The sequence below is a fragment of the Colobus angolensis genome, unplaced genomic scaffold (genome assembly GCF_000951035.1).
Source record: "Colobus angolensis palliatus isolate OR3802 unplaced genomic scaffold, Cang.pa_1.0 Scaffold97, whole genome shotgun sequence".
NCBI classification, from domain to species: Eukaryota; Metazoa; Chordata; class Mammalia; order Primates; family Cercopithecidae; genus Colobus; species Colobus angolensis.
In genome coordinates, this window is record NW_012123709.1 from 7,582,633 (window position 1) to 7,595,459 (window position 12,827).

General features: G+C 39.4%; 1 protein-coding gene across 1 annotated transcript in view; it reads right to left on the minus strand.

The window, feature by feature from the left end:
* RYR3 (ryanodine receptor 3) overlaps positions 1-12,827 on the minus strand; it is a 400,958-nt gene that overhangs the window by 277,606 nt on the left and 110,525 nt on the right. Inside the window, exons 14-15 of the mRNA XM_011932727.1 lie at positions 10,986-11,081; positions 9,393-9,511 (exon numbers count right to left, since the gene is read on the minus strand). Of these exons, the coding sequence (XP_011788117.1) occupies positions 9,393-9,511; positions 10,986-11,081 (215 nt within the window). The remainder of the gene's footprint in view (positions 1-9,392; positions 9,512-10,985; positions 11,082-12,827) is intronic.

A 12,827-nucleotide genomic window follows, 5' to 3' on the forward strand; every position in this document is an offset into this window, starting at 1 on the left:
ATGGACCCTTATGTCAGATTAACAAGGTTTTCTTGAAGCATTAACCAACCTCTTAATAAAGATTATAAAGGTTATAAAAGGCTTACTGAAGTTGTATTTTATAATCAAGATTAAATTTTATAAATTGTTTACCAAAGTTTGAAAAGCAAACGTAATTGACTTCATGCTGTTTTTATTAGGGCTTCTTGTTTAGAAAATTCAGTCTTCTCTCTCAAAGAATGAAGGTGTTCGCTTTTTGAAATGCTTGAATTATCACTTAAATGAATGACTTTACAATGACCTGTAATCCTATTTTGTAATATCAAGTGTTTTAAACCTTTTATACTTGACAAACTTTCCCAAATCAAGTTATAAAGTATGTCTTTTTCTAACCTAGTTAATCTTTTAAGACATTAGGTTCCCTAAAGTCCAAAAATGATGTAACTTAGCTTATTTGGTATAAAAATTACACAGGAAGCATTGTCAAATATGAAATGGTGCTTGGTTTCTTTGGGCTATATTTGTATAAATGTGTTAGTGGTATGTATTCCAAAATTATGGGAAACTTCTGTAATTCTGATGTACCTTAGTGTACATTATCAGTAATAATCATAATTGTTATGTTAAAATTGTTGCATGCCACAGAGGTAACAAATTTCCTTGTCAATTATTTCTTTTAACTACGGCTGCCTTAAAACGTTTTTTCATCCACAAACAATTGTCTTGTTTTATCTTGTTTTAAACCCTCTCTAAAAGGTGGGTTTATAATCAGCTGTAGGACTCTAACAGGTGCACTTACATGCAGGTTTTCTGATAACTTTGTAAATTGTGACATTGGAATAAAGGAAAACTTTCAGAACTCTCATGGAGAGCTGAAATGTTCATGGCTATCAAACAGAACAGGAGTTAACTGAATTAACTGAAGCAACAAAAAACTGAAGTAATCTTTTTGACTTTTTGTTTCAAATGTTGCTGATACTTTGTTTTGTTTTACAGAGTTAAATTGTTTTGTTTTACAGAGTTAAGAAAACTTTTAAGCTATTTATGGCTTTTAACGATTGAGTAAAGAACACTCCTGCGAACAAAATTTGGAGCATATTTGTTTCTCTCTAACCTAACTTCTCCAGAATTTGGAACCTATTCGTGAGTAGTCTCAATTTATGGCAATAGAGTTATTTGCGTAAGTGCAATAAAAATCAGTTTTCTTTTGTAATAGGGCACAGTGAGATAAATTGGTTATTTTACCAAGGCTTTGACTGGAATGGTGTGTGCTTTCCGTTAAGGAATCAAACTTGACTTATGGAGCCAATAAAGCCCTGGGAACAAATGGCCTCATATTTTGTGTACACAGTCCATGTACAGGGTTTCTGAGGTAAGTAAAAAGAATGTCACTTTCTGACATGTGCAGAAGCCCCAGGTTTCTCTTGGACCCTCCAGAGGAGAGGAAATTCACCCAACTCATAGGTATTTGATGGCACAAATCCATGGCTGGGCTCAGTTTTAAAAAGTCATATCTGAGATTCCTGCTATGCAACGAAGTTCCATCAAAGCCCATTTAAAAGTCTATGTAAAAACTAATTACCCTTGCTGCACTGTATACAAATGATTAGGCCAAGTATAATAAAGCAAACCAGTCCTACCATGATTTGTCTTTAGTGAAAACGGGAAACTGCAGAGAGAAAAATTATGTTTCAAGTAGACCTGTTGTTAGATTCTGGTCTGCCTGATATTTTTTTCAATTTTTATTGTTTTCTACAGTTTGGGACCGAATTCTGATTTTTCCTGGTTACAAGTCTTCAAAATAATGTTTTCACATTTTTTTCCTTCTTTTTTCCATTTTTCCTAATTTGGAGCCACTGAAAACTAAGTTGTGCTTTCTTAAAACCCTGTGGACTGAAGCCAGACAACTTAAATAAACTTTAGAAGAAAGTAACAGCAACCTGTTTACGTACATAAGCCACTTTCATACCTGCCTACTAATGTACGGACTTCAGAGTAACGTGGCCTATATGGATTTTTCCAGGATTGTTCTTTTGTTTGTTGTTTTTTTCTCCCTTCCTCCCCACTGTTTTCTCTTCACAGGATATGGGACTTCACAACCTCCTAAAAATGAGCTTTTGGGACCTACCCATCTAGGAATAGATGGCCCTTCTAGCTATGAGAGACCAGATGAAACCCGAGACCAGAGACTCATTCTCTTGTAAAATCCTGTCTCCAAAAGATTTAAAAAAAAGTGGGGAAATGTGTAGGAAAATGTCTTTAGCCCCCACAATCACTAAGGAAAACTCAAGCTGGGAACTGCTTAGGGCAAACCTGCCTCCCATTCTAGTCAAAGTCACTCCTTTGCTCACTGAGATAGATGCATTATCCGATTGCCTCCTTTGGAAAGGCTAATCAGAAACTCAGAAGAATATAACCATTTGTGTATCACCTATCTGTGACCTGGAAGCTCCCTCTCAGCTTCCAGTCTTCCGGCCTTTGCTTCAAGTTGTCCCGCCTTTCCAGACTGAACCATTGTACTTCTTACATATACTGATTGATGTCTCACGTCTCACGTATCCCTAAATGTATAAAACCAAGCTGTGCCTGGACCACCTTTGGCACATGTCGTCAGGACTTCCTGAGGCTCTGTCACAGGCACGTCCTCAACCTTGGCAAAATAAACTTTCTAAATTAACTAAGACCTGTCTCAGATTCTCTGGGTTCACAGTTTCTTTTAAAAGAAAAGGGAGTGCAGATAGGTCCAGTCCACCATGGGGGGCATGCAGGCATTGCAGCTAGAGGCCATCTGTACTTTCTGACAGACAGGGGGCATCTTGGTGACCTCTGGAATACCTGACTAGAGAGGCAGGTACTGCTGAGTATTCACCAGACTCCATTTTCTTCTCCTTCTGAACATACAAAGGCTTTATATCCCAGCCTTCACTTGCAGGGATAGGGGATCATCTGACTAAATTCCGGCCAATAGGAAGTGGGTGGGCCCCAGGAGTGGGCTCCACCAACCTTACCTTCCTTCCACTGGATACAGATATCCAACAAGGGATTCCAAAGCCCAAAGATCTCCTTATTTCAAGTGGGATCCCCAGAACAGCAGCACTGGTACCATCTAGATCATCAGCAGTAGTGCTACCATTCTAGAAACACAGATGCTTAGCCCTAGCCCCACTCCCAAATTACTGAATCAGAGCCTTCATGTTAACATGATCCCCAGAAAACTTGTGAACACCTATTGTCTGCGAGGCTCTGCCCTTAGGGGATGGTGAAGCCAATAACCACACTCACTGGAGCCCTCCCACTGGCCTTGGAGAGTCATATGAGCAAAAATAAATTTTGACTATGCTAAGCCACTGACAATATGGGGTTGTGTGTCATCAGAGTTAGGCCTCCCTAATCAAGGGCCCATTTGGGGGGTTCATTTGTTTCTGGTTGTATTCATTCTCATCAGTGATACCACATTTCACTCGAGAGCCTCTCATTTTGCTTTTATCTCTATTACTGTCTATCCCAAACACAAGCTTATATGGGAATTATATTTTGAAGATAAATATCTATGGAAACACTGTTTGTTGCATTTTCATCATTAGATTTCATCTGTAAAAACAGCCTTACTAAACAAATGCTAACTATATTTATTCTGAGATTTTTATATCAAGTCCTATATTTGAGAAATGAGTACTATTCAGACCCCCCAGTCTAAACCTTTGATTCCTGATTGATACTTTCTGAGAATCAATGATATTACTATTTTATCATATATTTTTCTCAAAGGTAGCCCCAAATCCTTGAAAAACAAAGAAGATAATAAAAAGTCTTGATCTATGACAACTTTGAGCAGGTTTGGATTAAGGCAGCTTCAGGGGCAAGTAGAAAATGCATATTTTATTTATATTAGCAGAATCTTACTCTGGAAAAACTACAGGGTGACTGTTAGAATTTTCATCATTCTTTTTACCGAATAACAAAATCAGTGCTACTAACATAGTGTGTTTCTTGCCACTGATAAGGCACCTGTGGGATGAGATGAGGCCTGTACATATATGTGAACTTCCATTAGTTCAAGGTGAAACAGGAGTAGATTCTAGCTCACTCATTTGTTCCTTTTATTTATTTACTAAACCTTTAACAAACATGTATGAATGCTTGCCACGTACAACATCTTAGCTGGGCACTATAAGGATTACAAAGACAGTCCCTACCACAAAGGAACTTACAGGTATAAGAGAAATAGATACGTAAAAACAACTATAAGAGGAGGCAGATTAGAACAATCATTTCAGCAGAGAACAAATCATAAGAGAGGAGACGAATTCCAACTGGAATCAGAAAAAGATTCATGGAGGAAGTGGCGTTTGAACTAAGTTTTAAAGAGCAGACAATACTTTATTTATTTTTATTTATTTATTAATTGACCAGACAAGAATTTTGATGAGTCCTGGAAAAGTAGGAAGTGAGGAGGTGCTGAAGGATCCACAAGAGTGAAATCACTGAGAGGTCAAAGGGTTAAATGCATTCAGAAAATATGGAGTGAGCACTGCAACACACTCCTGTCTTTTTCACTCCAAAGACTGTGTTCTTTCCCTATAACTTTTTGACCTCAAATCTGATCATGCTTTTGATGAGTGGCGGTTATTTCCATGAAAGGGACAAAGCTAACAACTTAAATATTTTAGCAAAGAAGTAAAGGTAAAATAATTGCTACCATTATATGTAGTCTCAATTCTAAGCATATGATTGGAAGTTGCAAGGTAGAAAGAATTTTAACATCTCAAACCCATAAGATGTAAGATTATATTTAAAGGAAAAATGTCATACCCTAAAGGCTACCTTCATGAACCCATAGGAGCCCTCCAATTCCAGTCTGCCAAACACTAACTTATATGAAAATGCCTTCTAGGCAATCCCATTTACAATAGCTGCCAAAAAACAAAACCCTATGAAAATATTTAACTGAGGAGGTGAAAGATCTCTAAAAAAAATTATGAAACACTGATGAAATTGCAGATGACACAAAGAAATGGAAAAACATCCCATGCTCATGGATCAGAAGAATGAGTATCTTTGAAATGACCATACTGCCCAAAGCAATCTATAGATTCAATACAATCCCTATCAAAATACCAGTGCCATTCACAGAATTAGAAAAAACAATCCTAAAATTCCTATGTAACCAAAAAAAAACCTGAGTAGCCCAGACAATCTTGAGCAAAAAGAACAAAACTGGAGCCATCACATTACTTTCAGGCCTCTGAGCCCAACCTAAGCCATCGTATCCGCTGTGACCTGCACATAGATACATCCAGATTGCCTGAAGCAAGTGAAGAATCACAAAAGAAGTGAAAATCTCGGGTTCCTGCCTTAACTGATGACATTCCACCATTGGGATTTGTTCCTGCCCCACCTTAACTGAGCAATTAACCTTGTGAAATTCCTTCTCCTGGCTCAAAACCTCCCCCACTGAGCACCTTGTGACCCAAACCCCCTTTGACTGTAATTTTTCACTACCCACCCAAATCCTATAAAACGGCCCCAACCCCTATCTCCCTTTGCTGACTCTCTTTTCAGACTCAGCCCGCCCGCACCCAGATGAAATAAATAGCCTTATTGCTCACACAAAGCCTGTTTGGTGGTCTCTTCACACAGACACGCATGACACAATTACCTGACCTCAAATTATACTACAAGGCTATAGTAAGCAAAATAGCATGGTACTGGTATAAAAATAGACACATGGATCAATGGAACAGAATAGAGAACTTAGAAACAAAGCCACATAGCTACAGCCAACTGATCTCTGACAAAGTCGACAAGAACATATACCAGGGAAGGGACGCCCTTTTCAACAAATGGTGCTGGCAAATTTGGATTGCCATATGAAGAATGAAAATGGGATCCCTCTCTCTCACCATATACAAAAATCAACTCAAGATATAATTAAAGACTTAAGTGTAAGGCCTGAAACTATAAAAATGCTAGAAGTAAACCCAGGGAAAATTCTTCCAGACATTGATCTAGGCAAAGAATTCATGACTAAGACCTCAGAAGCACAAGCAACAAAAACAAAAAATAGATAAATGGGGCTTAATTAAATGAAAAAGCTCTGCAAAGCAAAATAAATAATCAACAGAGTGAACACAAAACCTATAGGAGAAAATATTTGCCAACTATGCATCCAACAAAGGACTAATATCCAGAATTTACAAGGAACTCAAACAACTCAACAACAACAACAAAACAAATAATCCCATTAAAAAGTGGGCAAAGGACATGGACAGACATTTTTCAAATGAAGACACGTGAATGGCCAGCAAGCATATGAAAAAATGCTTAGCATCACTAATCATCAGAGAAATGCAAACTAAAACCACTATGAGATGTCATCTTAACACTAGTCAGGATGGCCATTATTGAAAAAGATTAAAAAATAACAAATGTTGGTGAGGATACAGAGAAAAGGGAATGCTTATACATGTTGGTGGGAATGTAAATTAGTACAACCCCTATGGAAAACAGTATGAAGATTTCTCAAAGAACTAAAAATAGATCTACCATTTGATCCAGCAATCCCACTACTGAGCATCTACCCAAAGGAAAATAAATTGCTATATCAAAAAGATATCTGCATTTGTATGTTTATCAATACAGCCCTATTCACAATAGCAAAGACATGGAATGAACGTACGTATCCATCAATGGAAGATTAGAAAATGTGGTGTATATACAAACACAATGGAATACTGTTCAGTCATAAAAAAGAATGAAATCAGGTTTTTGCAGCAACACAGATAGAACTGCAAGCCATAATCTTAAAGTGAAATAATTCAGATACAGAAAGTCAAATACTGCATATTCTCACGATTAAGTGGGAGCTAAATAATGTGGAGATGTGGACATAGAGAGTGGGGTGATAGGCATTGGCAACTTCGAAGTGTGGAAGGGGGTAAATGATGAGAAATTGCTTAATGAGTATAATGTACATTATCTGGGTTGGGGTTACAATAAAAACCCAGACTTCAGCACTATGCAATATATCCAGGTAACAAAATTGCACTTGTACCCCTTATTTTTTATAAATAAAAAAAGCAAATAAAATGCTTTCTAGTGGTAAATTTTTCACCGCAGAAGTTTTGTATTTAGATAATTATAAAATCACAAAATTAAATATATTCTCACAGAACATTTGGATTCTGAAGAACATGTTCACAGGTTGCAGCTTGAAAAAAACACTGGAAAGAATATTCAATTTCTGCTCGTAGTGTGTCATTAATTATTAATTAGCTGTGTGACCCTGGGAAACGGCTTAACATCCAAGGACCCAGGCCCCGCCCTTCTTTCTGCCAGTGTCATGTACAAATAATAATGATGCTATGTCGTAAGGTCGTAAGGAGACCTGACTAAGACACACATGAACACTAACAGCAATAACTGGAATTTGTTAAGTGCAAAATAAATGTTGGTTATCATTCCTGTTGTTGCTCTTGTGAGAGGACTTCTGAGGTCCCTTGTGGCTTTAAAATTTTGCATATTTTGAGTCACTGTCTTCACCGAAAGCTAAATGGACTGGTCAGAGACTCCTGAAATTCTAGGACTGGAGACAACAATGCAGCCCAGATAGAAAAACATTACCTTGGCATTTTCCAAGCAAAGATGAAGTGTTGCATGGAAGTCTGGCCTCCACTCAGCACATTCTTTGCAAAATGACCACAAATACATTAGTGATGATTTAAACCTGTTTTTTCTCTTTGAAAATAAAAGCTACCCAATGGAGTAATACCTAAGGAAGGATCTGAATTCATGACAGACCTTTACCCCAAAATCTATCCAAAAATGGAAAAGGAACATCTTTGAAAAGACTCTTAGGTACCAAGATCACATCGCTTCAACTTTTACACTACCAGAATTTCTCTAACAATGTCTTGGTTCTGGAAGATTAAAGGCTACTCTGATAACATATCAGATCAGGCATTGATTTCTACCAAAACACTTCAGCTTGGTGGGCCTGGATTTTCTCAGCTGTGGAATGGGTAGAATAGTAATCAACTTGCCACCAAGTGACATGCATCAAATGCTTTGTGGCTTTGAGCTGAAAGAAGCCACAACAAAGTTGGTTATTTATTAAGTACACTATGTGTTCTAATAATAAAGAAACCTCTGGGGCAATGAGACGAGAGCAGCTTTCCTGTGAAAAGGCTTCTCTGACATTTGCACGTAGCCCACGGCTCCTAGCATGCGCTGCTCAGGTGCTTATCGATTATTCTCATTATACTTCCCAGACAGGAAGGAACGTGTTGGAACGCAGAGCATCTGGACTGAAGCTGAAGCTTCATGCTTGCCTTTCATTTACTGCATTTGGGAAAGCAATTTCAGATCCCACGTATTTCTTTTTATTCTTTGTCAAACAATTTCACACATGCTAAGGACCATGGCTTTCTGCTGCCCAAGGCGGATGCATGTCATACAGTCTATGCTGCCGAGTCTCGATCTCCCGGACACACTGAGCTGTCTCAAATATGCAGTCCCCACGGATGATGACAAGCAGAGACTGCCAGTGACCAAGCCTACTTCTGTCCCTCTGCAGAAGCACAGCTGCAGTCCCATATGTCCCATCATGCTTTCTGCTCTGAAATATACCTCCTGAGCGGTTGAATATCGTGTCTGTCCACTAATTAGCACAGTAGCCCCCATGTGTGTGCAGATGTTGAAGGGTCAGGAAAAAAACTCTCCGTATTTTAGTAGACTTTCCCCATAGATCACTGTGTCTTAGAGATATAACTTCATAAAAATAGAGACGTTAGAACTATGAAATCTCAAAAAAATGATACAGCATTTCACTTAGTGAGATGCCACTGTCTCCATTTTGCAGATGACATAACTGAGGCCCCAACTCATATAGCTGCTTTGTATAAAAGAGAGGGACCAGTGGCTTCAGTTCTCCTGCTTGCACATGCACAGACTCATTTACTTCATTTGGTTTCACTCATAGTAAATCTGATTTTGTTTAATAACAAACCATGTTGCTAAAACTTTCTACACTGTTTTAAATCTGATTTCGTCATATCTTTTCTATACAGCTTGGTATAAGCTGTTTCACTACTAAGTTCCTGGACCAGCCCCGTACGGTTGGCCTTGTGCAGACAGGGCCTATTGAGTGTCCCACAGTGAGCTGGTGTTAAGGGTTAATGATAATGAGTGGCGACTGGGGAGCTGGTGAAAACCCATGGAACCATCCAAAGACCAGTGTGGCTGCCCACCTTGGAGTGTGCTTGTATGCAGGGAAAGTCTTTTTCCAATTTCTCAAGATTTTTATCAAAGTCAAGAAAGAGACTAATCAACATACTCTCAGTAATACACAATGGTCATGAACGTTAGGGAGGGAAACACCAGGCAAAGTCAATCACTGTTCTTTCCACACCTACCTTGTGATTCCGCCCGTGCTTATCCAACAGGGAGATGATGGACTTGATGTGGCCCTCTGCTATCAGATTTAAGGCTTCTGGACTTTCAGTTAAGATGCAGTGCAAAACTTCCAAGATACCTACATGAATGCCACAAACATCATTTGGACATTAAATGCCCGGCAGAAGTGACCATAATTTAGAAACCTGAGTGTGAACAGACCTTCCTGAGGGGACAGGATATCATCAATTCTTTGAATCTATCAAATATTTCCAGCCAGAAAAAATGCATTCATTTCCGGTAGACTTCAGAGACCCCCTGGAGGCCAACCAGGCTGTAATTTACTGGTGATTTTAATTCAGCACAAACCCTATCTCCCGCTTCCTGGACAAATACATGATCTTTGTATGTTAAAATATAGAGAAGCAGTTATAAAATAAAAATTTTCATTTGATCAAACTAAGTAATACTTCATTTAAAAACAGATATAAAAGAAGATGTCCAGTTTACTATAAATTCTAAAGGTCATTCAAGTAATTTGGAAAATATTCTGAGTTTCTCCCAAATAAGAATTTTTCTAGGAACTACCTTAGAAATTATTTTTATTTTCGGTCTACTCATGTATCAAACAAATTGTAAGCTCACACAATAAAGTCGATTTGGCTTTTCCCCCCTTTTTTGGTACAATGGATAGGTTACGTAAGTGAAGGCTTAAGAAAAAGGAGTGCCTCTGCAGCCTGGCACATATATGGTAACATCATGATGGAAATTCAAGGGAAGTAGTTGGCTAATAGCTTAATCAGTTTTATTAAGAAAATTCCTTTCGATTCTGTTTTTTACTCAATGTTTTCATAAATTAGCCTGAAATGTAATCTAGCCCATGAGACTGAGGCACTGAAGAAAAGAGAGGCTTAGGAAGATGTGTGTAGGTGGATGATCCTTGGGGAAACCTCTCTTGGCCGGTCTGTTAAAACACCTGTCATTTCCAGACTTTGAGAAAAGCATCAAAACCCTCCAGCTTCCCCATGAGGGGCCTACAACTGCCATGTTTACTCATCTCGGAGGAAGCAAACTGCTAAGCCCTGCAGCATGGTCACTTCCCAATGATGACCACACTCTTGGCTCAGATTCTCCGTAAGTCATGAGGGAGGACTATAGATATGATGTGAAGGGTGAGTCAGGAGAGAGGGGTGAGTGGGGATCATTTTTCCTCTCATCCCTGTCACTCTTTTAGAACTATAAGAAACAGTTTGGACAATACTGAAAAGGGTTTAAAAACCCAGAGAATAAGAATATAATAGGAGTTAGAAGGAGACAAGGATCACTGGGTGGGTGGGGCTGCAGGGGGGTGATTAATGGACCCAAGGACTAAAATGAAGGCACGGAGTAAAAAATTTAAAAAGGAAGGACTGTTGAAGTCTGGGTTAGAGTTGTTAAATAAAGTTGTACAGGTGCCAGGAAGCTTGAAGACTATTACTTTTTAATTTTGAAATAATGATTTGAGGATTGTTTGCAATCCATTGGAAAAGATCCAACTTCGTTTTCTTTTTTACAGAAAGAAAAAAAAAAAACCCCTTCATCTTGTCTAGTTCTAGTTTCCTGTCAATTCTCACCTGAGGAAGATTCTAGTCTGTCCAATTTACTGATGAGCCAATCAAGGTTATTGGAGAATTGAGCACAATTGTTTCTGTTTCCACGAATGAGAGCAGCTGCAAACAAGGAGATGTTTGATCACAGAGGTTAAAGGATATAATGATGGGCAGGAGAACCTGGAAAGCTGATGAATACTTCACTTGCTTAGCAACTAAAAGGAACTGAATGCCAATCTTACCCTACCTAGTCCTCTGACACAATTCTGTTTCTTTTTCCTTTTTTTTTTTAGAGACAGTCTCAGTCGGTCACCCAGGCTGCACTATAGTGGCTCATTGCAGCCATGAACTCCTGAGCTTAAGTGATCCTCCTGCCTCAGCCTCCAGAGTAGCTACGACTACAGGCATGCACCACCATGTCCAGCTAATTTTTTTTTTTCTACATAAAGACGGGGTCTTGCTATGTTGCCCAGGCTGGAGTGCAGTGGTGCAGTCTCAGCTCACTGCAACCTCCACCTCCTGGGTTCAAGTGATTCTCCTGCCTCAGCCTCCCAAGTAGCTGGGATTACAGGCGTGTGCCACCACACCCAGCTAATTTTTGTATTTTTAGTAGAGACGGGGCTTCACCATGTTGACCAGGCTGGTCTTGAACTCCTGACCTCAAGTGATCCACCTGCCTTGGCCTCCCAAAGTGCTGGGATTACAGGAGCGAGCTACCATGCCTGGCGTACATATTTTTAATTGAGATGGAGGTCTCACTATGTTGGTCAGGCTGGTCTTGAACTCTTGGCCTCAATCGATCCTCCTCACCTCAGCCTCCCAAACTGTTGGAATTACAGGCGTGAACCACCACACCCAACCTCTTTCTATACTTGGAAAAATAAAAATCTAGTATTGGCTCACTTTACAAGTATTTCCAGAGAGCCTGCTATGTACCAAACACCTGCCCAGTTGTTCAGACTAGAGCAATGGGGAAGGAAGAGAGATTCCCTGCCTGCATCAAGCAGGCAATGGAGACAATAAATGCATAAAGTAATGAAATTACTTCATTGTGATAAGCAAGAATTTAATACTGGCTTCATTACTGCCTTAAGAACTCAACTTCTTGCCATGTTTTCTTAAATTTAGCTACAGATTTATTATTCTTCAGTGCTAAAGGAAGGCATCCCAGTGAACACAGCTGGAAAGGTTGGCTATACACTAATGGATGCGTAATAGCAACATGCAACTACAGAATATCTAAAATATATCCCTATTCGACAGTGGTTCTTGAGGCATGGTCCCTGGATCAGCATCACCTAAGAATTTGTTAAAAATGCAGATTCTCAGGCCTCATCCAGCTTTACCGATTCAGAAACTCTGGGGGGTGGGCCTCGGCATCTGTATTGTAACCAGCCCTCCAGCGGATCCTGATGCCTGTTCCTACTTGAAAGCCACTGGCAGACGATACCGCAAAGAAAGAGAATTTGCTGTCATTTGAGTTTTACCAATCTACACCAAATAACCTTCTCTCCACAGGACAAAAAAAGACTAGATGCAAATCTGGAACAAGTCCACGTAAATTGATTAGCCCCCAAGTAGCTTGCCCTTCACATGATAGGTCTGAATTGGAATTTCACTGAGGCTGCTACATGGCAAATTTAGGATAAAGAAAGGCCTCCTCCAGGGCCTCAGCTTTGTATCTTCAGTCAGTAGAGGACACAGTTCAAGTCTGAGCTCCTAACCTCCTTTTCAGGTCAGTTGCAACAAGGAAGTTAAGCACAAGAGTCCTGGAGTTACACTGCTGAGTCTCAAGCCATAGCTCCATCAGTTACTAGATGCTCATAACCTTGGGTTATGAGCATCACATACATCAGTTTCTTCTCA